The following is a 27,952-nucleotide window of genomic DNA, read 5'->3' as shown; positions in this document are numbered from 1 at the left end:
GCGATGGCTGGTTTCATATTGCAGTGCTGGTGGGAGGCGGTGAAGCGAGTGTAGCCTACTGGTTTAAAAGTGTTGCAGGAGACAGACAGAACCAGCGCTGCTGCACCAGATCCAGATCCAGATTCAGATCCAGATCCAGCTGTGCGTGTAACTGGGCAGAGTTTCTTCACTACAACAAAGTTTGTCCAAAGGTAAGTTAAGGCGCCAACCAGAAATTATATTTAGTATTTAATAATTTGTTTACCACTGAATCGAATTCTGTTTGAAACTTCAAACATCGGAGTTGTTTAGGATGTCTTTCTTTATTAATAACGAAATGTGATTATGATATTTGATATAGCCATGGCTGGAATTTAACCCCAATAATATGAATATGTAACAATCATTTCAAAATTACAGTCCTGTTCTTAGAAATGTACTCGTTCGTTGTTCATGTTGGTTGTTCATAGACTTTTGAAAATGCTTGTATTTAATGTATGATTATAAAATTGTGTATTATAAAAGAAGTGATGAGGTAAGCCTTATACAACTTTCCTTGCGCCTCAAATACAAATTATGTAGGCTATGCCTATATTTTATGCCTATAAAATTGTTTTTCAAAAATCAACAATGTTTAATTTTTTTTTTTTTAAATAGCTAAATTGCTTTACAGCTTAGAAATATAACGACACGCATGCACGCACGCACGCACACACACTCTTTTAATTATACTTTTATTTAATTTCATCTCTGTATAATAAACTATTAATACATTATCAATGTGTACAAACTTATTTGGCTCTGAATAGCATATTGTTTAAGACAATTAATGTGTAATGAATGAAAAAAAAAAGTCATAGTCATAGCAACAACGTTTTAACAATGATGTCATGAATCTAAGTGTGTTTTCCTGCTGCAGCTTGCTCTGCAACACTGAAACATATGAGGTTGCATTGTTTGGACAGTGATTGACATCACGTTAAAGTCTCCTTAAATTAATAAAGCGACTCACTGTAAAGGCAGCTTTTAGTGAATTATTTGGAACAGAATCCCTAAGGGAATGAGTCAGGAAATGGGATATTGTGTTACGGGTAATTGTCCTGCTGGCTGGACAGATGAGGAGTGTGCTAAACTTTAATTCAGCCACTAATCTTAACATCATACCGTGAAGATAAAAGTTTAGTTAGCCTACTTCACACAAAGTACATGATACATGTATGGGAGTTAAACATCTTGACTGTGTAGATGTCTACTTCTATGAAAATGCCCACTGTGGTTTTGGCGGTTAGATGTGTATGAATGAAGGAGGTTGTAATGTCATATGTGCTGCTGTTTCTAGAAACTAGAAACATCCTGGAAACCATTTAGTTCTTGTTTGAATGCTGAGCTGTCTTTTTTGAGTTCAGAATTAATGTGCGTATATATGCTGCTTTTAATGCTGTACATGCATTCCTTTGTGAGACATCAATAATGTCTGTATTATAGGTCTTATTCCTACAAATAAAACCTCTGACTGACAGAGATGATTGGGATTTGGGATGACTGATGGAAAAGGTAGACACTAGACATCTGTCTGCATGCTATAGCCTCAGGATTTGGGGAAGGGTGGACTGACATTGAGACGGAGTTCAGCATGTTCATACACATGCTCTGCATTAGTGAAGAAAAGACCTTTACCTCCCTTGTAGCTATTCATCTAATCAGTTTTTGTGGTCATTATACACTGAATTGAGTGTGCTGATGTCCAGTTCACCAAATGAATCTGTCATGAATAATGTCCCAAATTGGTTTAGTAAATCAGGTTATTTTATGTTTCATTGTTAATCTTGTGTTTGTGCTGTTTAATGCTCTCGCAGGTCTCTGTGGAAGTTTAGCCATGGCGGTCTCTTCTGCACTGTACATCTTCAATCTGTTGGTTCTGATTCAGGCCCAATCTGAATCCCAGCAACCCAAAATTCAACTCCGCCTAGCCGGTGATAAACGCAAGCATTACGAGGGTCGTCTAGAGGTTTTCTACAACAATGAATGGGGGACTGTCTGTGATGATGACTTCTCAATCGAAGCGGCTCATGTTGCGTGTCGGCAGCTTGGCTTCTTGGGCGCTGTGGCTTGGTCCCCATCTGCAAAGTTCGGACAAGGAGAAGGTAGGCAAGAATTACTCCAAAAACTCAGTTTGATAGCATATTATAAGCGTATATGGTCCATTGAAAGATCCACAATGTGCATATATTCTTGGATTACATTAGTAATCCATCATGTTTTAGTCATTAGCAGTAATTGATACCAATCAGACGAAAAAAGTATGGAAACAAGATTTAACGTCAAGAGCAGACATAATCTCATCTCTCTGTCTCTTTACTAAAGAAACATGATGATTTGTTTCAATAAATCTGTCCAAAGATTGTAAATCAAGCTCCAGAGTTCAGTGGGTTGTTATGATTGAGCCCTATGGAAGAATAACCACTGACCTTCCACTTTTATTTCATTTTCCACTGAGTATGCAAAATCATATGCAGCATGTAATGCACAGTGAGAGGAAATTCTGGAAGGATAACTTTATATTGAAGCAAGGAAAATAGCTAGATCTAGACTGACTAGGTCGGTTAAAGATGGTTTACCAAGGAGGTTTTGCTGTCACTAGCAGCCTTTATAAATTCATCCTTCACTTCAAAGCTGCATGACATTTTTGAGAAATGTTAAAGAATGAATGGAGACTGGGACTTTTAAGTTTCAAAAAGCATCATAAACTTATTTTTTCATTGGATCAGTCCCGAGAACCCAATCAGTCCATTTCATGATCGAGTCATTCAGCATATTCATTAAAAAGATCCCATTCAAAAGAACAATTAATTTATCTAGGGCAGATCTGATTTTTTTATCTGATTTTGGTCTGTTCATTGAACAAAGATTTTCAGAACACTTTAACATTATAGCACACAAGTGGTGTGAAGCACTTTTAATGATACCTTTATGGTGCATTTTAAGGATATTGTTTAAAAACTCACCTTTTGTGGAAGACATACAGGTTTAGAAAAAGTAGAATAAGAGGGTACATTTTGAGAGTTCCTTGAAAAATGAAAATGTTCCCATAATTTACTCACCCTCATGCCATCCTAGGTGTATATGACTTTCTTCTTTCAGCCGAACACAATCAGAGTTATATTAAATAATATCCTGGCTCTTCCCAGCTTTTTAATGGCATTGAATAGTGTTCTAGTTTTGAAGCTCCAAAAAGCACATCCATCTATCATAAAAGTAATTAATAGGACTCCAGGGGGTTAATAAATACCTTCTGAAGTGAAGCGATGTTTTTTTTTTTTTTATAATCAGTGGTTTCCGGCAGCGGCCATATGGGCGTTCACGAGAGAGTCGAGTTCTGGCAGAAGGCTGACCTCTGACCCGATGTAGGACGTAGGCGAATCGTAAGCTTAGGAGAGAATTGATGAACGCGGAAGCGCAGAGTATAGAGCAGAGCAAAACAAAACGCCGGCCACAGATTAATAGTCTAAAATGAGAAGTTGTCTAAAAAAGAAAATGTCTGAGGATTTCGATATTAGAGAAGAGAAGCTATGGCAGGGAGGGGCAACTTCGGTCCTGGAGGGCCACTGTCCTACAGAGTTTAGCTTCAACCCTAATCAAACACACCTGAACAAGCTAATCAAGGTCCTCAGGATTACTAGAAAATTACAGGCAGGTGATTTTTTCAGGGTTGGAGCTAAACTCTGTAGGACAGTGGCCCTCCAGGACCGAAGTTGCCCATCCCTGAGCTATGGCATACGTCGGGTCAGAGGTCACCCTTCCACCGGAACTCGACTCTCTCATGAACACGCGAATGGCCATTGCTGGAAGCCAGTGATTAAAGTTTATAAAGTTTTAAATATGGATAGTTTTCTTCCAAAAACCCATCGCTTCGCTTCAGAAGGCCTTTATTAACCCACTGGAGTCGAATGGATTTTGAACATTTGCTGGTGATTGACAAAACCAACAATTGTTCTTTGTTCCACAGGTCGCATTTGGCTAGACAATGTCCATTGCACAGGAAGAGAGAAATCTTTAGCCGAATGCCCCTCGAATGGCTTTGGGGTGTCGGACTGCAGGCACAGCGAGGATGTCGGGGTGATGTGCAATCAGAAGCGCATTCCTGGCCATCGGTTCATCAGTACCATGAACAACAATGTTGAGGTACATCAAATCACTCGGGGCTCATGGAACATTGTAATCATGGTAGTTTATTAACCTGACTGATGTTGACAGTGGTGAGTCACTTGGGTTTTACTGAAATGCAGTGCAGATGTGAGTTCAGAGCTAGCAAACCAAGCCTGTGGTAATTAGATTTGAAACAGACCAGGGGCCTGTACCATGATGGTAGTTGAACAAACTCAGGATTACAGGATTTGTTTCGAGTTGACAAAACCAAACCAATCCAAACAGGCTTTGTTGGTACCATGATGCTGATCATCAACTTTCTCTGTCAACTCAGGCTTTGATCCTGAGTTTAGGAGTTTAGGTGTGATATCAGCAGCGAACAGCCAATCACATGCTGAGAAAGAGTGAAACTGCGATTCATTTCTTGCAAGAGAAGCAGCGTGATTCACTGCAGAATATTACGAGAATGAAAAATATTAAGAAATTAAACAAATTTACACAGCAAGAAGAAAGTAGCTTTCTATGAAAGAGGACAACTAAAAGAAAAAGTCTTGCTATATCAGTGGAAGTAAAAATTGTGAAGTTAGTTTATACAGTTGATAAAGGTATAGAGAGAATTGAACATTTAAGCTCAAATGTAGTCATTTTATACCTTTATCTGTTGATTCTAAAGCGCATGTATATTACCTTTATATATTTATTCATTTAAACTGTGCGTAATTATAATTGATCAACTAAAATTGATTAAGGGTATAATAATTACATAAGTAATATCTATATCATACGAAATTATTATTCTAAATAAGCATTACTAAAGGCCAGGCGATTTTGTCTTTAAAAATCATTTGCTATGTATTGATCTTTAATTTGAAGTAGAAACAGGTGGAGTGACTTTATCTCATCAGACATGTGTCACTTTGCTCACAGCTGATTGGTCCCAGTTCGGTTTGCAACCTCTTACCTGGAACATAATCTGCCCTGGACCATAGTTACTATGGCGATGAACACTGCTAAAAGCCAAACCGCTTTTATGGTCCCTAAAACCCAGGGTTGGCGCAAACTAAACTGAAACATACCTGGCTAGCCACCTAAACCAGCTTCATGGTATAGGCCCCAGATATGCCTTTGAAATGCCTTTTTAGGATGACAATATGCACCAAAGACCAACAAAACCACACTGTTCCCCATCAGAAGAATCAAGAATCCTACCCAGAACCTTCCTCAAAAGCATTATTTCTTAGACAAACGACCACATATCTTTGTCTAATCCGGAAATTCAGTTGAGAGGAGGTTCTGCTTCCCCCACATTCCCTTATCATTTTATCTCTTGGATAAAGGGAAGTGAAGGTCTACTACTACTGGTCACACATTCCTCTCCAAAGTTTGCCGCTCTAGAATAGTTTTTTAGCATTCAATTCTCCTTTTATGACGTGCCAGCTGTCTACACACACCCGTTTTCTTTGATGCAAAGGTCTGTGCCAGAATCATGAAATTTGTATATTTGCCATGTTACTGTGGCAACCACAGTAAGCAGGTTTAAAGATGGACCTTTGAGAGCGATCAAAGAGCCCATGGTGTGCTTTTCCATTTCCATTACCCTGAGGTTTAATGACATTACCACATTGTGTGTCTCTCCCCCGATCCTTCCTGTCCCAGAGCCGCTCCCCCACTCTTTCGATGCCTTCTTTGGGAATTGCTGACTAATGGAAGGAATGAAAGCAAAACGGAATCCCACCCGTCGGACTGAATTCTTTAATTATGAGAAGCAAAAAGACTGCGTTGGTTAATAGTTTTCAAAGAGGGAGAGTGTTTTTCTTGTCTGGCATGAAAAACACCAGCCGTCATGTTGGGAACCTTCTCATATTTCCGGCGTTCAGAAGTCGTCATAGTTGGGTAAACTTCTATAGTGATGAAAGGGATATGGCAACAAATATAAGTTTTGTATTCCCATTTTCTCCAATAGCAACGACTTTCCAATAGAGGGAAAAATATAGAGAGATTGATTACAGCAGTCAGAAGAGAGAATGTCAAATTTGTCGTCACTCCCTCAGCCGTTGTGTTAGAAAAATACAAAAATACTAATACCGGCCCACATCTGGACCATGTGGAATCCACGTGTACCAGATGTGGGCCGGATCTGGGCCGACACTATGTTGCTGTCTGGGGTGTTAATCTGTTTTGTAATTTACTGTAAAGGTAATAAATATAACACAAAGTGTGGCATTATAAATGTAAATACATTTCTTTTAGAATGTGGAATCGTGTTTGTGAAAAAGGTTCCAATGGTCACCTCAAATTTCTGTGATGTCACCAGGAGACAGTCTGTGAATGAATGTGAGAATTGGTAGGTGTTATAGTGACTTTTCCTGCATCACATACCAGAAGTCTGAGACACAGGCAGTCTCTGTAAACCTTGTATGAGTGAATTCTCAAACACCAGCACAGCAGGGTGAACTGAACAGACGCCCAGACGCCCAGATTCCTCAGGCCTCCTTTCACAGCCAATGTTTTTATAAGCAAGAGTCCATCTTTTTGTGTATTTTTTCTCATCAATGGACAATTTGATGTCAGAAATGACAAAGAGTAGCCAAAACTGGCAGCCGAACAGTGCTAAATTCTTAGCGCGTCATGAGCAGTGGATTACGAGATCCTTCCACAAATATTATCCTTTGCCAAAACTGGAAAATTGCTAAATAAGGGCTTTTCTGTCATATACATACAAACAACACTGTTTGAAAGTCTGTTTGCCTGTTTTATTTACCTTTCCGGGGTGTCAGCACAGCTAGCCAGTGTGTGCTCCACCCAGCAAACATTACCTCTTAAAGACCTTGTTTAAAGATCTAGGAGAAGATGACAGATAGAGAGTTTTACTCCGTTGCATCCAGTATGCTGCTATGATCATATTAGCTTATTATTTACATGTAAGAGGAGACACTCACCTTGAAAACATGTAGTGGTTAGCGTTAAACATTAGCGTTAGCGTTATTTCAGAGCACTAAGTGCAGTTCAGACCATATATTTGACTAGCTGGGTTTAATGACTTGTGAAACAGTTTAGAAAAGTAATTTAAAGACTGTTTAATTGGATGACCTCTAGCAAAAGCACAAAATACTTGATCTTTCCAAGATGACATTAGCTTAGATGCTCATAGATTTATATTTTTCCACAGAAGCACAGATATTTTTTCACATTCACATTTTTGTGTTAATAAAGGCATTGGCTGAAATACTTCTCTAAAGACAACCACCCATAACAGTCTAATAGCATAGAAACATGCTAACAATCACTACTCCTGTGCGATCATTTCTTTTGGAATGATAAATCAAATATGTAACTGTTTATATTGTTTTCTTGTCCAGTTTTCCCACTTTGTTATTGGCCTTTTTATACTTATAATCAGATATATAACTTATATAACTTAGTACTTTTTATACTTATAACTGACAACACGCAGCTGGACACTAATTTATTGTCTAAACTAATAAGATAGACAAAAGACAGGCTCTCAGAACAGACAGCAGGGGTAAATGAATGAGTGAATGGTTTGTTTTGTATTCTTGTAAACATTTAGTGGAACAGAAGAACAGCTTATCGTAATCAAATGAATCGCCACCACAAACAATCTGCCACAACACATGGAAACAATCAGGGGTCCACAGAATGGTCATCAAAAGTTCAGAGCATGAAAGCTGTTTGCTTGGTTTGGACTAAATTGGATTTGTTGCAATTAATCAGCTAATGATTATATAATTTATTTCCATGTTTGTCTATAACAGATGTTTCCTACCAATACAAATTCACGTTCATGGCATATGTAGGACTAGCAGATGAAACCTCAGATTCAATGATTCAAAATCATTAAATATTGAGTAGTACCTACTTTATTTGTTGTGGGCAGTCAGCAGATGTTTAGCAGTCTTCAGGATAGAACATTGTAAGGTCATGTTCATAAGACAAAAAGACAGGTCAGGACCTGAAGAAGATTTAATGCTTATAATGGATTGCACTCTTCTTATCATGGTGATTGATTTAAAAACATATAGGCCTATATATTCACCTACAGACAAAGCATGCTGTTAAGTCAACAAACCAGTGTCGGTCTCAACCAGTTGTCTCAACAGAATGCACCAGGAGTGAATCTACATGCTAAATGTAGCCTGAAGAGGTCAAAGTTCAGGATTTTCCACCAGGCTAAGAGGTGTTGGCTTTCTCTCACATTCCATTTTCAAACAAGAGTAGGAAACTCAAGATTCTTCATGATTTCTAGACAATAAAAGCTGTGATATTCAAAACCAGGAAACCAGGATGTATAGGGAGGGGAGGTCAGTTGTGAGGTTAGGGTGCCTTTAACATCAATTCTTTTGGAATAGCAAGCATGTACTGATTTAACTGAAATGGGTATCTTGAGAAAATCCTTAAACACCCATCCTGAAAGCTCAGTGGTGTGTATTTGGGACGGGACTACATGTTTATCCAAACAATGAATTTTGAATGCTATCAATCCACAATCTGACTTGCGATGCAGTCTGGAATAAATCACACCATGTTTGTTCATTTGGCCTGAGGAAAACTTGCCCCCTGACTGATCCTGGTTTCTCCCAAACTTTATTTCTCCATATCTGTCAACTGATGGGGTTTAGGTTCCTTGCCACCGTCGCCTTTGGCTCGCTTGGTTGGGGTTTAAAAGACACTTTATTCTGAAATGTTATCAAATTGGCTGCAGTTGGTCAATAGTTTTCAATGAGGGAGAGTGTTTTTCTTGTCTGGCATGAAAAACAACAGCCGTCAGGTAGGGAACCTTCTCATATTTCCGGCGTTCAGATGTCGTCATCGAGTTGGTGGGCGGGCTTAACATAATGACGGCAGCGTTGTGACGGTTCCGCGTGACTTCCCTGCTACTTGAAAACAAAGAAGATGGCTGCTGCTGCTGGCGAACAGCGACCTTTCGAAACGGCTTTGGCCGCGACTCTGGAAGACTTGGAGTTAAGCTTTTCTTTGAGAAAAGAACAAAGAACGGCACTGAAGTCATTCTTAATAAAGGAAGATGTGTTTGGAGTTTTGCCAACCGGATACGGCAAAAGTTTAATCTATCAACTATAGCTCTGCTGGTGGGAAAACGCTCTGGTTGGTTGTAGCGCTATCCTATTGCGTGCAGAGGGAATTTGAAAGACAACCGTTTATCCCGCCCCTCGGATTGAGCCCTGCCAATGGTGTGTTCCCAGACCCAACATCTTGATGTGGGTCTGGCTTGTCAGGCTAAAGATGGGCGATTTTTGGAAAAAGTAATTATTTTGACAATTCCATTTAGTGCCACTAGTGGCAAAGAAAATAGTCAAGAACGAGTCCAAATGCTCCTGAGTCCATGACAAGACCAAGAGCATAAAAATTTGGTTTTGGACTTGGAAGTTATTTCAAGTCAAATCGATATTTCATGTCTAATAATTTATTTATTTATTTGGTTAGTAGCAGTGTTGTAGTCCTCAAGATAGAAAGGGGAAACAACCAGTTAAGTGATTGGTTTTCAGAGACAATGGTCAAATACACAGTTTATGGGTCATACAAAATTTTATACAAAAATATTTGACCACAGAATATTGTCCAATCAGAATCATGTACTCTATATAGTGACATGATGTCTTGATGCATTGACTTTTAAGTGCATTTAGTTGTATTGCTGCCTTTAGTTTTAATGTAAAGGCTCATGCATTCTTCCTAAAACTCTTGTTGTCCCAGAACCCAAGATATGTTCTGACCAGTGTCTTTGTACACAAACGGTTTAGATTTTCTCCCGTTTTTTGTGAAAAACGACCCTTGTGGGAAGAACGTAAAGGTTGAACGTAAATATGCCCAGAGATGCTCTGTGAAATGAGAGTTTAGGGATCACGTTAAACTGGAGCGTTTCCTTGGAACCGACGTGTTCATGGGATCCCTGTGACCCTTTACTGCTCCCAAGAGTTCACCATTAGTGCTGTCATACTTTGTTTCTTGTCCACCCTCTCTTTTCTTTCATGCAGAGTCGCAAATGGTGCCCTGACACAAAAATGACCCTGAGGACAAAAGCCTGTCTGAAAATGGCATTCCCCGCAGACAGTTGTAGACAGGCTGGCTTTGGAGCGTTGGTGTGAATATGCGTGAATATGCGTTGTGTGTTTGAGATCGTCACTGATGACACACTGAGCTGTAGAAACGTCCTGCTTTTTGGGGGGTAGGAATGATTGTGTGTACATTTGCTTGTCTTGTAACAGTTGAGAAAATCCAGATGTTTTTCATGTATCCCCTTTCTCTGGAATTCCTTCAGCATCAATATATCAGCTGAATCCATCCATCCCTCACATTTTTTCCCCCTTTATCCTTTTACTTCCTCAAAAAGTGCTTAAAATTACTCCCTTAAACGTTCACCACAAACCTGCACAATCAACAAGCGTTTTCACTCCAAGTCCCTGGAACAGGCACGTGGAGGACCAATGTGAAACACGAGGCAGGAAGTGAATTAGAGAGGAGATTTTGACTTCACGTCTGCACCAGACACCGTCACCTCTCACTCGCCCACCTCGAGAAGCCCTGCGGAGGAACATTAATGGCATGTAAATATTTTGATATCTGGATTCCATGAATGTTAAAAGAAGGTGGTTCTGTCCCAGCTGGCACCTCAGCAACTGAGGAATGTCTGGACGACGAGGGGCTTCCTCTCCCTCATTTAGTCTCCTCTCCCTCATTTAGTCTTGCTGCTACCGTTTCCATCGCTTACACATGCTCTTAAACGCAGTCAGATGGGGGAATGGTTTCTCACTTATTGAATGACTGTAAGTGCGTATGTCTCAGACATGCCGCTGTATATGAGCTGACAGACAGCATTTACAATCTCAAAGACCTCTTTGTCGAGTCTTATTACTACCAAAAAGCCACATGCCACGAAGGAAAGGTGACATGATTTAATGAAATCTGTTTGGTCGTACACTTACTTTTAGATTATTAGCAGTGGGTTAGTCACTTCACAGTTCATTTAAGCACTGTAGATAGTCGCGTATGGCGAGGGTTTGCTTCCCAAAGGAATGTACATATTGACAAAAATGTATACCTGTTTTGTTGTGTATAAAAGCACCTGTCAAATGTGAGAATGTAGATATCTGTAATGAGTCATTTTATTTGTGCATCTAATGAACATCTTTAAAAGGGGGATGAACATTAAGTAATCACCTTTAAAAGGTAGTGCTAGTGACAAATTTCAACACATTAGCTGCGTCTGAAATCACATTCTGTCTAGTAGGTACTACATTTGATGAGCAACTTACTTCACAGCCATATCAAAAAGTTCTATATGAATGTATGGTATGAATGAAATTTGGACCCACTACATTCGCCATGTTGTCATTGTGATGTGACTTCTTCAGTTGCGTCGTTTCACTGCCATTCTCAAATCATCTTATGAATACTATGTATTCAGGCATACTACTGTTTTCAGAGACTGTTTCTCACGTACTATGTAGGGAAGAAGGCATAGTCAGATGCAGGGATTGAACAAATAGATTTGCTTTGACCTGAACTACAATGTTGATAGCTAATGGGTGTCTATCACTAAATCAGTATTTTATTTATACAGCAATGTCAGACTTTTTTTCTTGCATTAGATAAAGAGGACTGTTATCTGGAATAGTTTGCTTCATTTCATTTATTTTAAAGTGACTTACAGTACAATTTAGGTTCACATTTCATCATCACCATCTGTGTTCACTGGGAATTGAACCCACAACCATGCCATTGCTAGGGCTTTGCTCTACCAATTGAGCTACAGGCAAACTTAGACTTGTCTTAGATTTAAAGCCTTGATGACTTCTGTCAAACTTGTCATCCTATTAGTCAGGGAGATTATAACATTGCCTTCATTGTTAGTCACTGCATGTCGGGTCTTGGACCAGACATTCTTCAAGCTTCACAAGGCGCAAACTATTGTGTACAGAGAACATTCTCTGTTAGCCTGATATTTTATCCCTTAAGGTGCTTGATGTATCACCAAACTCCTGCATGGCATTTTGATCAGTAGGTCTACTACAGCTGGCGATGGATTGCATATATAGAGAGATTTATAAACATTACAACTGTATTTTTTTTATCAGTATGTTATAAAGAAAACAAATGTACCTGTGCTATTATCGTAGATCAACCTCTGAAATTTGACAAAGTCTGAGATTGATTAAGCAGGGCTTCTCTTTGATGTAAAAATATGCTGTGGAAGGGTCTGGTTTATTTAGGCGGAGGTCAGGCTATCGGGCAACAGGCGTGGACTCTTCCTCACATATGGCTGGATGACCCCGTCCCACACCCTCAGCTTCAACAGTCAGCTCTTTAGTTTCCTCCAGACTTCCAGTGCTTAAGAAAACAGGGATGTGTCTGACTTGAGAGCCCACTTCAGCTCAACCCATTGGTCTGGCCTTTATTTAGTAATATTTACATTTAACTCAGATCTGCTCACTCTGCGTCTAGAGCATTTAGGTCCACGTGAGGCCGCCACATTCCTTTGGTTTTAGCCCGCTGGCCAACTTTCTCTCTCTCTTTTTTTTCATGCACACACATGCACATCAACACACGCTGAAATTAAATTAGAAGTAAATTATGTTTACCGTGGTCAGTTAAAACATCCTGTAACCACCTCCTTGTTAATAGTACAACATTGCTGGTGGTTTTACACATCTAAAACATTCCTTTTAGTTGATATCATGGCAAACAGCCCTTGTGAGAACATGTGAGCTAGCAACAACACTGTAAAAGGTGATCAGATGACTTAAGTAAATAAACTTCATGTGTAATTGAAAAAAATAAGTTTTGTGGAATTGTCAAGTTCACATAACTTAATTTTTTCAATTACACATGACGTTTATTAACTTAATTTTGGCAACGGGTTTCCTCACTTTTTGTACAGTAAGTAAGTCAACTGATCACAGTGAAGGATGTTTTTGAATTATTATTTCTCCAAGCTATAACATTCCTGTAAATGAATGGATTGGATGACAGAATCATGTGTTACTGTAAAAAAAAGTTCATGAAGTTCGAACACAACCCCTAAAAATCTAGGTTAACCACCACAAGACTGGTTAATAATGTTTTGAGGGCATTTCTGAAGTGACATTGAACTGATGTTTTAGGTCAAATTCCAACTTTGACCTTGTTTCAGGAACCATATCTGATTAGCCTTGTCAAATGTGAGTCATGATTTATCTGGCTCCTTCTTATCTGGCTCCTCAGATTCCACCCTGCAGGAGTGGAAGACACTCTTAAACAGTGACTAAAACATCTCCAAAACTTTCCCCTAGTGATCTACTGCTACTTGAGGAAGTGACCTGAATAACTATTTCATGTTGGCCATTCTGGGAATATTGTTGGAATTCTGCTAATGAACAATAAAGTTTTATTTTGTTTCTTCCTCTTAAGACTCTTGAAGAACGGGTGGAAGAAATCCGTATAAGACCCATATCGTCTCACCTCAAGCGCATCCCAGTCACAGAAGGCTATGTGGAACTGAAAGAACGGGGGAAATGGAGGCAGATCTGCGATGAGGAGTGGACCCCCTTTAACAGCCGAGTCGTCTGTGGAATGTACGGATTCCCCGGAGAGAAGAACTACAACAACAAAGTCTATAAGTAAGGAAAAGTCCCCACTGTTTTTGCTTTGTGTGAAAAATGGGCATGAGCCAAACATGAATTAGAGGACATAATGATAATTACTTTTCATCTCCCTGTGAAAAAAGATGAAAAGATTATTATGATAAAATGAAAAATGAAGAAAAAACGGACAAGAAAGAAGGCGAACACACAATGTCAAAAACACTGCATGGAGAATTTAAGGTTTCCCCTAAAGTAATATTAACTTTGTAAAGTTTAAAGTTACCATGCAAACATGCAGCAAGAGTAATTTCGTCCTTGGATGTGTGTGAACGCCTCCGAAGTGAATCATGGCCAGATTGTTTCCCAACATAATTCTTGGCCGTTTCCCATCTAGCAGAGAACATTGTGTTTCCTCTATAACTCTGTGAAGAACATTTAACTGTAAAACTCCATAAATTATAGTTTTGGTGTGTTCTAACCACATCTGTACACTAAAATACACTATTACATAAAAGTTTATAGCCAATGTCCTCATTTTTGTATACGTTTCCAAAAATGGAGCATTCCAGGAAATAAGCGTTCTGATTTTTGTTTAATTTTTTTTTATGTTTTCATGGGTTTATTTCTAAACTAAGCCATATTCTAAAGAAAGTAATGTCTGGTGATATTTAAAGGTGAGGTATGTCTATGTTTGTTTGTTTTGGAATATTTCATAAAGATGCAGTGTTTAAGTCACTGGCAATGTGACCTCACTTTTCCTCAGTGACAGTCCATGTATTTTAAGTCTAGGCCTACAATGTTATTCATGCCATTGATAAATATATTTCGCAATGAAATGACACCCTATGGACATCATAAATTGCATTGCCTTACATCACAGTCAACGTATAGAACCAAAAAGAATATTGACACTTCAGAAAATCAAAAAACAAAAGATTCTCACAAATTAAGCACTCTTGTGTTGAACCCAGAACATGCTGTACATATTAAATTAATATTTAATGGTTTCCTAATCTGGAGGAAGGAAACCTGCAGGCTTCACAGCTTGTTTGAGTCTTGATTGTCTGATTTAGGATTTTCTCTGGACTGAAGAATCATGGGAAATGTCCTATTTTCTTGGGTTAGCACAACATTACTGCTACAGGCAATGTCTGATCACTATAATAATAATAACAGATGTTCTCTGAATCATTGTTGTGACATCCTCCAAAACAAGAATGAATCACTGAAATATGTATAATACTCCATAATTTAATGATTATTTTATAGCACAAGTGAGATTTCGCTGTGGCTCTGTTTTACAGATCACTGTCCATGCGTAAAAGAAAGAACTACTGGGGTTTCTCAGTGAACTGCACAGGAAATGAAGCCCACCTGTCCAGCTGTAAACTGGGCAAACCCCTGGAGCCCAAGAGGAACGGCACTTGTGGACGTGGCCTGCCTGTGGTGGTCAGCTGTGTGCCTGGAAGGGCTTTTGCCCCCTCATCCTCCACTGGCTTCCGCAAGGCCTACAGACCAGAGGTTGGTAGTGTCAAATTTGCATTAACATCCTTATGATTTGAGAGGTTGTAGCTATTAGCACTGCTTTGCGCCAAAATAAGAAGTGACACTGGAAATCAACAGAATCTCCTACAAATCTACAGTGTCATCAACAATGGAAAAGTCATTTCTGATTGTCTTTCATAAGGCGTTTTGGTTAGCATTGGGCTCACCAACTACTTGTTGATAAAAAAGCCATTTAAAATGTATCATTAGCGATCTAGTGTTTTGAGTGGCTGTACCAACTAGCGCTGCTTTGCAATGTAAGGAGTTATACTGGAATAAAAATAGCTATAATCTACACTGTCATCATTTATAAGATTGTGAAAAAAAAAAACTCTGGTAGCTTTGGGCTCACCGACTACTTGTTTGTACTAATAAACAAAATATTGAACTACTTTATAGTAGGTCTACTGTATATTACAGTAAGCCTTAGGCTTTGTAGAACATATACAGCTTGGAAAATAGTTAGTCAATAGCATAGACTGTAAAAAAAGATGGACGATGCCCCTTCACTCTCTTCCATTGGTGAAAAGTAAAGCCGCCAAAGTCCTAATATGGCGCTGACATCTTGCGCAGGTTTGGGACCTGCTTCTGCGCAGTAGTAACGCGGGACCTGCTTCTGCGCAGTAGTGATCAGGAAGTAAAGCCGCGATATCAAGGCCCGGCCCTCACTACCGCAGAAACGATTAATACAAAATTTAATGTGTGAAATAAATAGTTATGGACATGAAGAAATTAAAGTTGAAGCTCCAATCTCCTCCTGAAAATCCAAAAAAGTCCATTGGTGCCTTAGTGACTACTTCGTTTATAGAAGCTGTCAATCACAGCTGTCAATCATGACGTCACATTCTGTTCTTATAGCAGCAAATAACTAACTAAGACCAAACTTATTTAAAAAAACGAACACTTAAACTTAAATCAGCGTGATAAACTTAAATCATCATTGAAAATGTTTTATTTGAAGTATAATTTGATTGTTTGGTTTCCATTGCGTCCAGTAGACTTCATGGAGAGGCGGGGTTTGTAACCTATACTGGGACCAGCCACCGGGGGGGCGATCAAGACACTTTGACTTCACTTTTCAGCACTTGTGCGGCACGCTTGGTCAATAGCTATGTTTAGATCTACCTATTTTTATGTGCATTTAACTCAGATCTGCTCATTCTGCGTCTAGAGCATTTAGGTCCATGTGACGCTGCTGGCCAACTTTCTCGCTCTTTTCTTTCATGCACACACATGCACATCAACACATGCCAAAATTAAATCAGAAGCCTCAGTCTTCGTCTTTTGAGGCAATTGAGGCGGATAATTTTTTTATCTCATAAAAAAACATGCACATAACCTATGATGGAAACACATTTGTGTTGTGCAAACACATGACTGCACGATAGGACATCATACCTGGACTAGACCGATCTCATTGCACAGCATCTGAAATGCTGTTTTGATCATTCTGAAATGCCTTAGCAAAGTCTGTTGTCAAAGTGGTTCGTTATAATTACATCCCATAACTGTCTTACACGACTTCGTTCCCAAACAGCAGGCATCCACCACCGAAAGCAAAATGACACAACCAGGTTTATTGTGTTTCATCTGCACAAGTAATTTATACGAGAAAGACCCACCGTGGGTTTTCGTACTGCAGTAAATTAAAATTTTCTAGTAACATTGGAATAAAAATAGCTTTCCTAAGAATCACACGGTCATCAGCAATGACATCATGAAGCAAAATTATCTTTGGACTGTCTTCCATCAGCTGTTTCCCGGTAGCATTGGGTTCAAAGACTATTTGTTTGTACTTTTGCGCACGTGCAAATTAATTTTCAATTTTTTCCTTCTGTCTGTCTGTAGATGGTTGTATGTTGAACTCTAGAGTTACACTCCCTCAGAGATGATCTGTGGTTGTGGAATGTTTAGCGAGTCTGTTTTTCTCATCTATTGGCCTCTTGCTCACATTTCTGGAAAGAATCGCTTGTTCTTCCAATATTTTCCTGTATATTATCATGTTCATTCAGCCTGGATGTCATAGAGACATTTGAAAAGTCATGTAGTACATTAAATCACGTTTCATTTTGAATGAAAAGGAGATTACATAACATTCAAGCACGTCACCAGAGAGATGAAGTGAGTGTGTTTATACTGGGGAAAAAAATTCAGGCTGAATCAGATCCATAGACGGAGAGAGCTAGACTGAACAAACACTGGTCACTGAGGTTGTGTGGATTGATCACCCCGCTAATTTACTCCCTGTCTGATTTCCCAGCAACCCCTGGTTCGTCTGCGGGGAGGTGCGAATATCGGTGAAGGGCGAGTGGAGGTGCTGAAGAATGGTATTTGGGGAACGGTCTGTGACGATAACTGGAACCTGAGGGCCGCTACCATCGTGTGTCGAGAGCTGGGCTTCGGGAGCGCCAAGGAGGCTCTCACTGGAGCGAAGTTAGGGCAAGGTTAGTATGTCTTCTCTTGCACAAAACATTATATCAGTGGTTCTAAAATGGTGGATCACGGGGAGGATTGGGAGTCGATCCTAAAACAACCAGATTTTAGATTCCGAAGCATTTCGAATCAAGAGTCTACTCCCTTACCTTGATTTCCAAACTACTACATGTCCCAGTAGAGCCTTAAGAACTAGCAGAGGGAATTTTGATTCATTCCATTGTCTCGATTGATTCAGTTCACCAAAATGACTCAGATTCGTTCACTGATTCATTTGGTGATTTTTTTTTACACCATTACGCTAATAGGTGGTGATGAGTGAGTATCTTTTTGAGTATTATGAGTGATTCCTTCAATGTATTCTTGGAATCTGCAATCTGCAAAAATGCGGAAAATCCGAATATAAATATAATGCTTATATAATGTAATGCATGCATAGCTTATATTTCACAACAGGCTATCATAAATCTCTAATATCTACATTTTGGAAAGAAAATAATGATGCAAACCCATTAAGCAGGAAGCAACTATCAGTCAGTCACACATTGCTATTTTCAAAACAACAGCATCTATGGCAGCCTCTGTCTCTGGCATTTACCAGAAAGTCATGGATCACCGCCCTTTACTAAAGTGTCTTTGATCAGATGCATGAGAGGCAGATGTGAACATTTTTTGGCCAGGAGACTGCAATGTAACATCTGTTCTCCAACTGCATGTGCAGATAGCTGCTCCTCATCTGACATTTGTACAGGTCCTTAGTTGATTTTAAAATCCATTTTCAGTGAATTTGCTGAGAGATAACTTGAAATATTTACATGCGAGCTTGTACACTTTTATTGTATTCCTATGCATATGCAAACACTGTAATTAAAGGGTTAGTTCACCCAAAAATGAAAATTCTGTCATTAATTACTCACCCTCATGTCGTTCTAAACCCCTAAGACCTTCATTTGTCTTCGGAACACAAATGAAGATATTTTTGAAGCTTTCTGACCCCCCCCCCATAGACGGCAACGTTATTATCACTTTCAAGGCCCAGAAAGGTAGTGAAGACATTGTTTAAATAAGTCCATGTGACTACAATGGTTCTACCTTAATGTTATGAAGCGACAAGAATACTTTTTGTGTGCAAAAAAACTAAAATAACGCCTTTATTCAACAATTTATTCTCTTCCGCGCCAGTCTCTGACGCTCAGAGACTCGAAACTCTGTAGGAAACATCCAACAGGGACAATTTATAGTGATGTATGGCAAAAATAACACTGATAACAGAATTTCAAGATGAGAACAATGCATTATTCTTTGTCAAAGAGGGTTGTTTCAGGATTTATTGAATAATGCAGCCTACAAATTGTCAATCTTCAAATTTATTTTAGCCTTCAACTATGAAAACTACTTTAAAAAGGGTTCCCAAACTGTTTTGATTCTCATTAAAATACATACTTCCCGATTAAAAGTCTTTGTGTGGTATTTTAAGGCTGCGTTTAGTCATGTTTTCAGAAATTGACAGCGAAGTCAACAACTCTTTGCTTGTTCTAGTCTAAACAAATACAAACCTTCTGCAGTTCTCCCAAAACATCCTCTTAAAATCCATTTATGCACAGTTATGGCTGTCATCAGATGTGGTCAACAGAGAACATCAGATAAACAAAATTGTTTGCTTCATCTAATGAAAAAAAAAACATGTTTCATGTGACTCCAATGAGTGGCATTTGGCAAGCTCCGAAAGGTGCTTTGAGTCAATTCACCCTATGTTACTTCAAGAATTGATTTGCATGAGTGCTATACATTTGTGTATTAAATGTGGAATATATGTGTATCTGCTTGGTCCTGATTGGTCAGTAATTGCATCATTTAGTGGTCAAGTCTCAAGTCTAAAATGACAACCAAAAAAAAAAACAATGCTTAATAAAATAATAAAATCTGCTTTTTGTTATCTGTGTTGTTATGGACTTTGTAAGATAAAACTATCAAATTTTCCTTTTGACCAATACTATAGAAAATATCCTATAGGTTTCAAAACTCAAAACTTCCTTGTTAGTCCAAAAACAGCTTTTATTGTAACCAAGCTCAGAGAAAGACTCATTGTGGAATGTGCCTACAGATAGGTGAAAGACCGCCTCTGCAGAAGAAAATCATTGCATATTTGACACGGGGCCTACTGGCGTGTTAGTGAGATGACGAGGAGAGAACAAAGATGCAGGATCACTGGACTAAAAATAACATTAATGTGAATGTCTCAGTTGATCATTATTTATATGTAAATCAGTACATTTCACTGTGGATACTTTGGTGAATCAGTCGCAATTTCGGCGCAAGGTTTGCAAATAGACTTTTACGAAATGGACTCAACAGTAATCCGACAAAATATAATTCACTGGGTTAATTCTAATGCCTGATCTGTGACCAGTGATTTCTGATATGCAATGATTCTTTGTCTATGTGTCAGTAAATCTTCACATTGATGCTCTTAGTAGGATGAAAATAATCTGTTATTTAAACTGTGATTAAATTATATATAGAAAGCGATCAAAGAACGCTCCCTTTACAATATATGGAGCTGTCAATCAAACAGCACAAGATTACCAGTGACTGAGTTCTGGACTCTGGCCACCGTTATAATCAACGAATCTCTTATTTACATCGTGTTTGCACTTTCTCACAGCAGACATTCCCCTTCAAACAGAGCGTTCGAATCAGAGGGCTAAAATATTTTATTTCTAAATTTTGAAAATGTTTGTCCCCTTAAGATAATCCACAGATAAGACAATACAATTATTTAAACTCAAATTTCCTGTCCATTAACACCTTATTTTATGTTTTCCTTAGGAATGGGTCCGGTCCACATGAACGAGGTGGAGTGCTCTGGATTTGAGAAATCTCTCACTGACTGCTACTTCAATAATGATGCGCTGGGCTGCAGTCATGAGGAAGACGCTGCTGTACGCTGCAATATTCCTGCCATGGGTTTCCAGAAGAGGGTGAGGACTCTGAAACGTTTACTTCATATTCCATTAATATTCTAACAATAGTTAGAAATTCATGAATCAGTAAAAGTGATGGATACTTTTGACTACAACAGATACGTCTAAGCGGAGGAAGAAACCCCCTCGAGGGACGTGTGGAAGTTCTCGCTGAGAAGAACGGTTCTCTGGTTTGGGGAACCGTTTGTAGTGAAAACTGGGGGATTATAGAGGCCATGGTGGTCTGCAGACAGCTGGGATTAGGCTTCGCAAACCATGCGTTTCAGGTAAATCCACATCACTCTCAAACCAAGCAGCTTTCTGTTGGTCAACACTTCAAATCTGTGTGACAAACTTGAATCCATTGAATCTGTACACAAAATTCATGTTCACATGGAGTACTATGAAATTTTCCAGATTTCACCCATGAGAATTCATTGAACAATGGTAAATGTGACCGCAACTTGAGAGTTTTCCACACTCCAACCTTCTCATGAAGGTCCACCTTCAATTGTGTTTAACCATCAATATCCCCAAGGCATCGTTTGAGTCATCATGATAGTGTTCATAGCATATGGGACTATTTTGGAGTGTTCGGTGTAGATGAAGAACTTTAATAAAGGCACACACCATGGCACAGAGCTGGTGTGGCGTCCCCATTTCATCCAAAAGTTTGCTGGATGCCATAATCCTATTTATTTAAATCATAATTGAATGTGCATGTAAGATCACACAGACTTTCAAGAGCTGAAATGGCAGGACTGGAGACAGACCATTACCAGCCCAGTGACAAACTCATGGTGATTATAGGTCTGGAAACTATTATTGCATTAGAAACGGTATGGAAGGAATAGTTTGATGTGCGGTTTTATGAGTGGAAATTGGAAAACGCTTCTGCAGGCTAATGCCATGATTAAGAGTTATTATGATGATTGACTGAAATTTGCCACTAGCTGATGCATATGGCCGCATGTCAAGACATTATGGCCGTAATGGCTTCGACCTAGGGACACAAAGCAGTTAAATCTAATGCAACTCATTATAGTTCTTAGAGTGTTCTGAAAAGGCTAGCGTGAATTATCCATGCAAGTTTATGCTTGTGTGGTGTTGCCCTGCTTAAAAATAAACACCTTAAACCAGCTTAAACATTTTGCTGGTCTTATTTAGTCTCCCAGCCCGGTCAGACAGTCTATTTGCTGGTTTTAAAGGGTTTTAGGCACATTTCAACTGGTCAGACTGAGAACCCATCTAAACTAGCTAATACCAGCTTAAACCAGTTTAGGCAGGTTTAATTTTTTTCTTTTGTAGCTAAATGAAGCAGGCGACACTAAAGACATACAGTACTTTTAAAGAATCCTGAAAAAAAAATATGACAGTTTCCAAAAAATATTAAGCAGCACAACCATTTTCAGCATTTATAGTAATAAGAAATGTTTATTGAGCATCAAATCAGCATGTTAGAATGATTTCTGGAGGATCATGTGACACTGAAGACTGGAGTAATGATGCTGAAAATTCATTACAGGAAGAAATTACATTTTAAAATATATTAAACAGTTTATTAATTTATAAGAATATTTCACATTATTATTTTTGATCAGATAAATGCAGCTTTGGTGGGCATAAGAGACTTAAAAGCATAAAAATTTTAAATTATGCATTAACTTAATAGTGAGGTTTGTACACTTTGACATGCTGTTGGTCACGTTTTCAGACTGTTACCCTAAGCTCAAAAAGTGCAAGATACAACTTCCAGATGTCTGAGTGGCCATTAAACATGATTTGTCTGACAGTCTGGACCGGTGGGTCTTTCCAGACAGCATGTGTGGAAGGTTTTCAACAATGCACATGGAAAGTCTGACAGAATGTGCCCACATTCCCCCTTGCCCACGCTGGGAGTCCTGTGGGCTTATCTATCAGAGGAGGCTGTGACTCAGCCCTGGTCAACCTGGGACACAACACATGGAAAACAGAACATAACACTGGATGATTACTCATCACGAACATATGTTTGTGCAGTCATGAACACTGACAAAGACTTTCCCGACCTTGTGGGGTACGGGACGTCTTGTGTTTCAACCTCTAACCTTATGCAACAAGCTCTAATGAAAAGCAATCTTGAGAGCAGATGCTCAGGAACATGCAGTCGATCTGTAAAACGTGACTGAACAGCCCTCGTGTGGTGAGAAGGTGTAATGACACCCAGATATCCATCTTCAATATTCAGTTTCAAAACACTAACGTTTCTTTCCGATGTCATTGAAAAAAAAAAAAATATCAAAAAAGCACCTTAAAGGTATTCTATGTGTTACATTCCAGTTTTGTGTGAAGAACAGACTGAAAGTGAAGTTGACAATCTGCCTGAATCAATGACCGAATCAATTGTTTGTCAGTTCTTTTCAGTAAACTGATTGATTTGCCTCGCAAACCGAACTGATTCTTTTACAAATTGCTTTCTTCCCAATTGTGACGTATATCAGAGTGAAATGATTTCTCGAACAAGAAAAAATGTAGAGCGGGACTTGATTTTGTCCATGTGGAATTGATTGGATGGTCGGATGGTTGTGGTTTGCTATTGGTCAATCTCATGTGAGTGACAGGTTGATCCCGCCTTTGCAACGCATCATCAGAGAAGAGAAGAGATGCCATTGCAAGAGTGAGGGGAAGTTATTGTGATTCAAGATTATGAGGACACATTAATTTTTTTTTTTTTTTTATGTGATTTCATTGTGACTTTAAAATGAGAATGTTAATATTTTGTGACTTGATTGTGTGACTGACTAATATTTATCACGTGTTTGTATAGGAGACGTGGTACTGGGCTGGAGATGCAAATGCAGACAATGTTGTGATGAGTGGGGTCAGATGCTCAGGAACTGAGATGAGTCTTCCTCAGTGTCTTCATCACGGCAAACACATCAACTGCCCGAAAGGAGGAGGACGCTTCGCCGCTGGGGTGTCCTGTTCTGATAGTGAGACAATCACCTCTTATTGATTATCATTCTCTTAAGAATAGGGATTTAACTCCGTCTGTGTCAAGCTTGATGTAATAGTAGCCTAAAAAGCAGCTCCAAAAGTAATTGCAGTTTCCCACAATGCAATGCACTCCACTTAACCTTTCATTTCCACTGTGACAATTAACATCTTTCATTAACTCTTTCTCTGCCACAGTTGCCAGCCACCACCAGCATTTTTGATCATATAAAAAAAAAAAAATCATGGCCTCCAGAATATTTTGTTTTATGAATATCTGAACATATATCAAAAGAAAGAACAGAGTGTCTGTTTTTAAACAAAAAACCCATTTTATTATAGCTTTGTGCAGTCTTTTTTATCAACACTTAAATGTGGGTAAGTTTCATTAAAAAAGCAAAATTTTCAACAAAAAGTTCTAAACTTTTAATCTTACATACTGTTTAGGATGGATAGTATGGACATTGAGACACAGGGTACAATGTGCATAGGCAATGCTTTTATCGCTTGTTGTTTCTGCTTCTTCTCCTGTGTTTTGATCTTGAGATTATGCACTCTTTCAGTAGATGTGTAATAGCGCCGCCCCCTACCGTATAACAGTGAAAACACAGAAAGCCAAAAAAATTCCGTCAATGGCGGGGAAGTGTTGTTCTCATAAATGACCGAAAATTGCATCAATGGTGGAATTTAAAAAAAATGAAAATTTGCTTTCATTAGTTCAAAATTTTGGGGTTGGTAAGGTTTTTTTTGAATGAAATTAATACTTTTATTCATCAAAGATGCATTAAATTGATCAAAAGTGACATTAAAGACATTTATGATGTTACAAACGATTTCTATTTCCAATAAATACTGTTCTTCTGAACTTTCTAGTATTTCAAGAATAATCAAATAAATGCAGTCTTGGTGGGCATAAAAGACTTTCAAAAATAGTGTACTACTGTGCCATATGTAGTAAGCAGTATGCTAGTGTTCCATTCTGAACATGGCTAAACAGCTTTAATCTGACACCTAAACAACAACTATTTTGTGAAACTAAACATAATGGTAGATCTTCAGGACCAACTAAGCCCATCTGACCTGGTTGTCTAGACTGATGCATGTGGAATTTGCTCTGTCTGACCTCTGATCTCATCGCTCACAGCGGCTCCTGACCTGGTTCTAAATGCTCAGCTGGTGGAGCAGACCACCTATCTGGAGGACCGGCCCATGTACGCTCTAGAGTGCGCCCTAGAGGAGAACTGCCTGTCCAGCACAGCGAAAAAGAACGACCACGGCTCCTACCGCCGCCTGCTCCGCTTCTCCTCCCAGATCCACAACGTCGGCCAAGCTGACTTCAGACCCAAAATGGGTTACCATGCCTGGACCTGGCACGAGTGTCACAGGTAAGACCATAAACACCTTAGTACATGACAAAGATACACACTAAGACTTCAACACGTGATGCCAATATGGCGACGTTTAAAACTTCTAATCGTTGTTTTGTTGTGTCTCTGTGTTCAGGCATTATCACAGCATGGAGGTTTTTACACATTATGACCTGCTGAGTCTGAACGGCACCAAGGTGGCGGAGGGTCACAAGGCCAGTTTCTGTTTAGAGGACACTCAATGTGACGAAGGTGAGAACTTCTTACGAGATGGTCCAATAGCGCTAAAGTTACTCAACACTAGTACAAAGGTGCATTCACACCATGCCGTGATTACGTTAATTACGAGATTCTGACTTCACGTCCTCGTAGAACTCGTAATTACAACTTATAAACTCTGAATTTTCAGAGAGTTCTGACTTGTACCACATGACCGCTGCAGATGATAGTGTTGTAATAGAAAAACTTCATTCTGAGTCCCAGACAGCAACATAGTGTCGGCCCAGATCCGGCCCACATCTGGTACACTTGGATTCCACACGGTCCAGATGTGGGCCGGATCTGGGCCGACACTATGTTGCTGTCTGGGATGTCATGTGTTGTCGTCTCGTAATTACGGTAATTGCGTGAATGCAGCGCAAGGCTTTTTTTGATCCATCTGTTTTTATGAAATATCAAGTCGAGCCACATTTATTTATAGAGTGCTTTATACAATACAGATTGTTTCAAAACAGCTTCACAGTAATAATCAGAATCAATGATGCAAATGCCATCAAATTCAAAATCTGCTTTAAAGCTGCTCTAAAAAAGACAATAGTGTCAGAAGACAATTCAGCTTAAGTCAGTTCAGTGTTGATTCAGTTCAGTTCAATAACTGAAAAGTTCATCACTTATGAAACGAGTTCTATTCAGCCATAAACAGCTCTACAGAAGACGATAGTGTCGTTATTCAGCTCGAAGATCTAATTGGTTGTTTTCTTTGATTCAGGTATTCAGAAACGGTATCTTTGTGCCAACTTTGGTGAGCAGGGCATCACTGTTGGCTGCTGGGACACCTACAGACATGACATTGATTGTCAGTGGATCGATGTCACAGATGTGAAACCAGGAGACTATATTTTGCAGGTGCCTTTTTAACTGAAGTGAACTAAAAGTAAAAAGCAGGATTTTTTTTTTTTTACTAACATGACTCTGTCACACAGGTCGTAATCAATCCTAACTATGATGTAGCCGAATCGGATTATACCAACAATGTCATGAAGTGCAAGTGCCGCTATGATGGATACAGGATATGGACGTACAACTGTCATATAGGTGAGTTGGTTTGAAAAATACTGTATTGAATGACTGCCAGGACAATTTAACTCTTTCCCCACCTTTGACGGATTTTTTCCGGTTTCCGTGTTTTCACTGTTATACGCTATGACACATCTTCTGAAAGGGTATGGAATCTTTTTTTAATGAAACTTACCCACATTCAAGTGTTGATAAAAAAAAGAATGCACAAAGCTAAAATAAAACACTTTCTTTTGATATATTGCATTCTCAGATATTCATACAAAACGTATTCTGGGGGCCATGGACATTTTGTGAAAATGGTCAAAATGGCCAAAATTGTGGTAGCTGGCAACTTTTTTATATAAAAGCTGACGGGGAAAGAGTTAAAAGACGTTACAAGTAGTGACAGGCACTTTCGAACCAGTGACTAATGCAATTTGAGGCAACAAGGCGTTACATCACCACTGTTTCGACTTTGCCGCTAGAGTACAGTGATCTCTGCGAACCCATAAACAGTGTCTGTATGGTTTTAACCTGATCTCAGATCAGTTTTATCTCTTATTATCTCTTATATAAGTCTCATATTGGCCTGTTTAGCCAAGCCCTCCATAAAACAAGCAAAACAAGACATGCAAATGAATAAAAGAACACATATTATACAGAATATTCCTACTTAATGGTATTAGATTATTTGTTAATTGCATTTAATATGTCACTTTCAATCTTGTATAAGTGTTTTTATGCATGTTTGGGCTGAGTTTTTGTTGCATTTACACTCGAAACAGTGAATTAATTTGCGAAGCAATTGGTTTAATTGATTCAAAGTTTCGAAAAGGTTTGTTTCTCCCATCAGTAGTTAGAAGTAAATAATAATACCACCTCTACCACTTTCCAGGTGGCTCGCGGAGTTCAGACATGGACGAATACCCTGGAATGAGCAACCAGTTGCACCTCAGATAGAAGACAGTGAGGAACGACAAAGGCTCTCAGTGGAGGATGCTGCAGGCTGTCACTCAAGACTATTCAAATATGACTGACCACTAGACTCCAGCACTTCAATAGGCAGAGACCGCTGCTCTGTAACCCACCTCCAAATATAGACGCAGTCGCTAGGTTGAAGTACAGCTCACGTCCTTTCACGACCCTCGCTATATCAAGCTTGCTTTGTACAGAAACTATTTAAATTCTTAAAATGTACTGTACTTGTTGCATTTCTGTTTAAAATGCTAGTTAACTGTTGTAGTGGCTACAAACTCGTGCTTTAATGTTCAAACTTGGATCTTCCACAACGTTTCGATTCTTTCTACATTACAACTTAAGGGATCGCAAAGTCTGCAGTTTCATGAACCAAACGCCACTTGCGGCTGGCAGACTCTTTTGTGGTTAATTCATCAAGCATGTCAAGTTATTTATTGTGTTCAGTCAGGGATTATATTTTGTCAACTTTTGTGTATGCAATGTGAAACTGTAAGAATTTGTTGCAAATTTGTGAAGCATCTACCCTCCGTTCTACGAGGGTACTTATGACCAGTTCAATGGTTTCCAAATATACTGTGTTTATGACTGAACAACACATTTGGTCAAACCATTGCATTGTTTTCTATAATTAAAGCAATTCATGTTTGTTACTTGGAGGATGGTGTTTTTTTTATGTTAACCATACAACCCA

The 27,952-nt window shown here is 39.0% G+C and overlaps 1 protein-coding gene across 1 annotated transcript; it reads left to right on the top strand.

Annotated features, from left to right (window-relative positions):
* The first annotated feature begins 2 nt into the window (after positions 1-2).
* loxl2a (lysyl oxidase-like 2a) lies at positions 3-27,917 on the top strand. Its single transcript, XM_084104848.1, has 14 exons — positions 3-191; positions 1,836-2,123; positions 3,986-4,161; positions 13,552-13,760; positions 15,029-15,245; positions 17,530-17,713; positions 20,532-20,683; positions 20,785-20,952; positions 23,472-23,637; positions 24,783-25,023; positions 25,142-25,257; positions 25,994-26,130; positions 26,208-26,319; positions 27,179-27,917. Exons 2-14 carry the CDS (start codon positions 1,856-1,858, stop codon positions 27,241-27,243), a joined length of 2,211 nt encoding a protein of 736 aa, XP_083960974.1. The 5' UTR covers positions 3-191; positions 1,836-1,855; the 3' UTR covers positions 27,244-27,917.
* Positions 27,918-27,952: the final 35 nt, after the last annotated feature.

The sequence above is a fragment of the Abramis brama genome (assembly GCF_963993115.1).
Source record: "Abramis brama genome assembly, chromosome: 25".
Lineage (NCBI taxonomy): Eukaryota > Metazoa > Chordata > Actinopteri > Cypriniformes > Leuciscidae > Abramis > Abramis brama.
The sequence above is the reverse complement of the archived record's forward strand: the minus strand, read 5'-3'. Positions and strand labels throughout refer to the sequence as shown.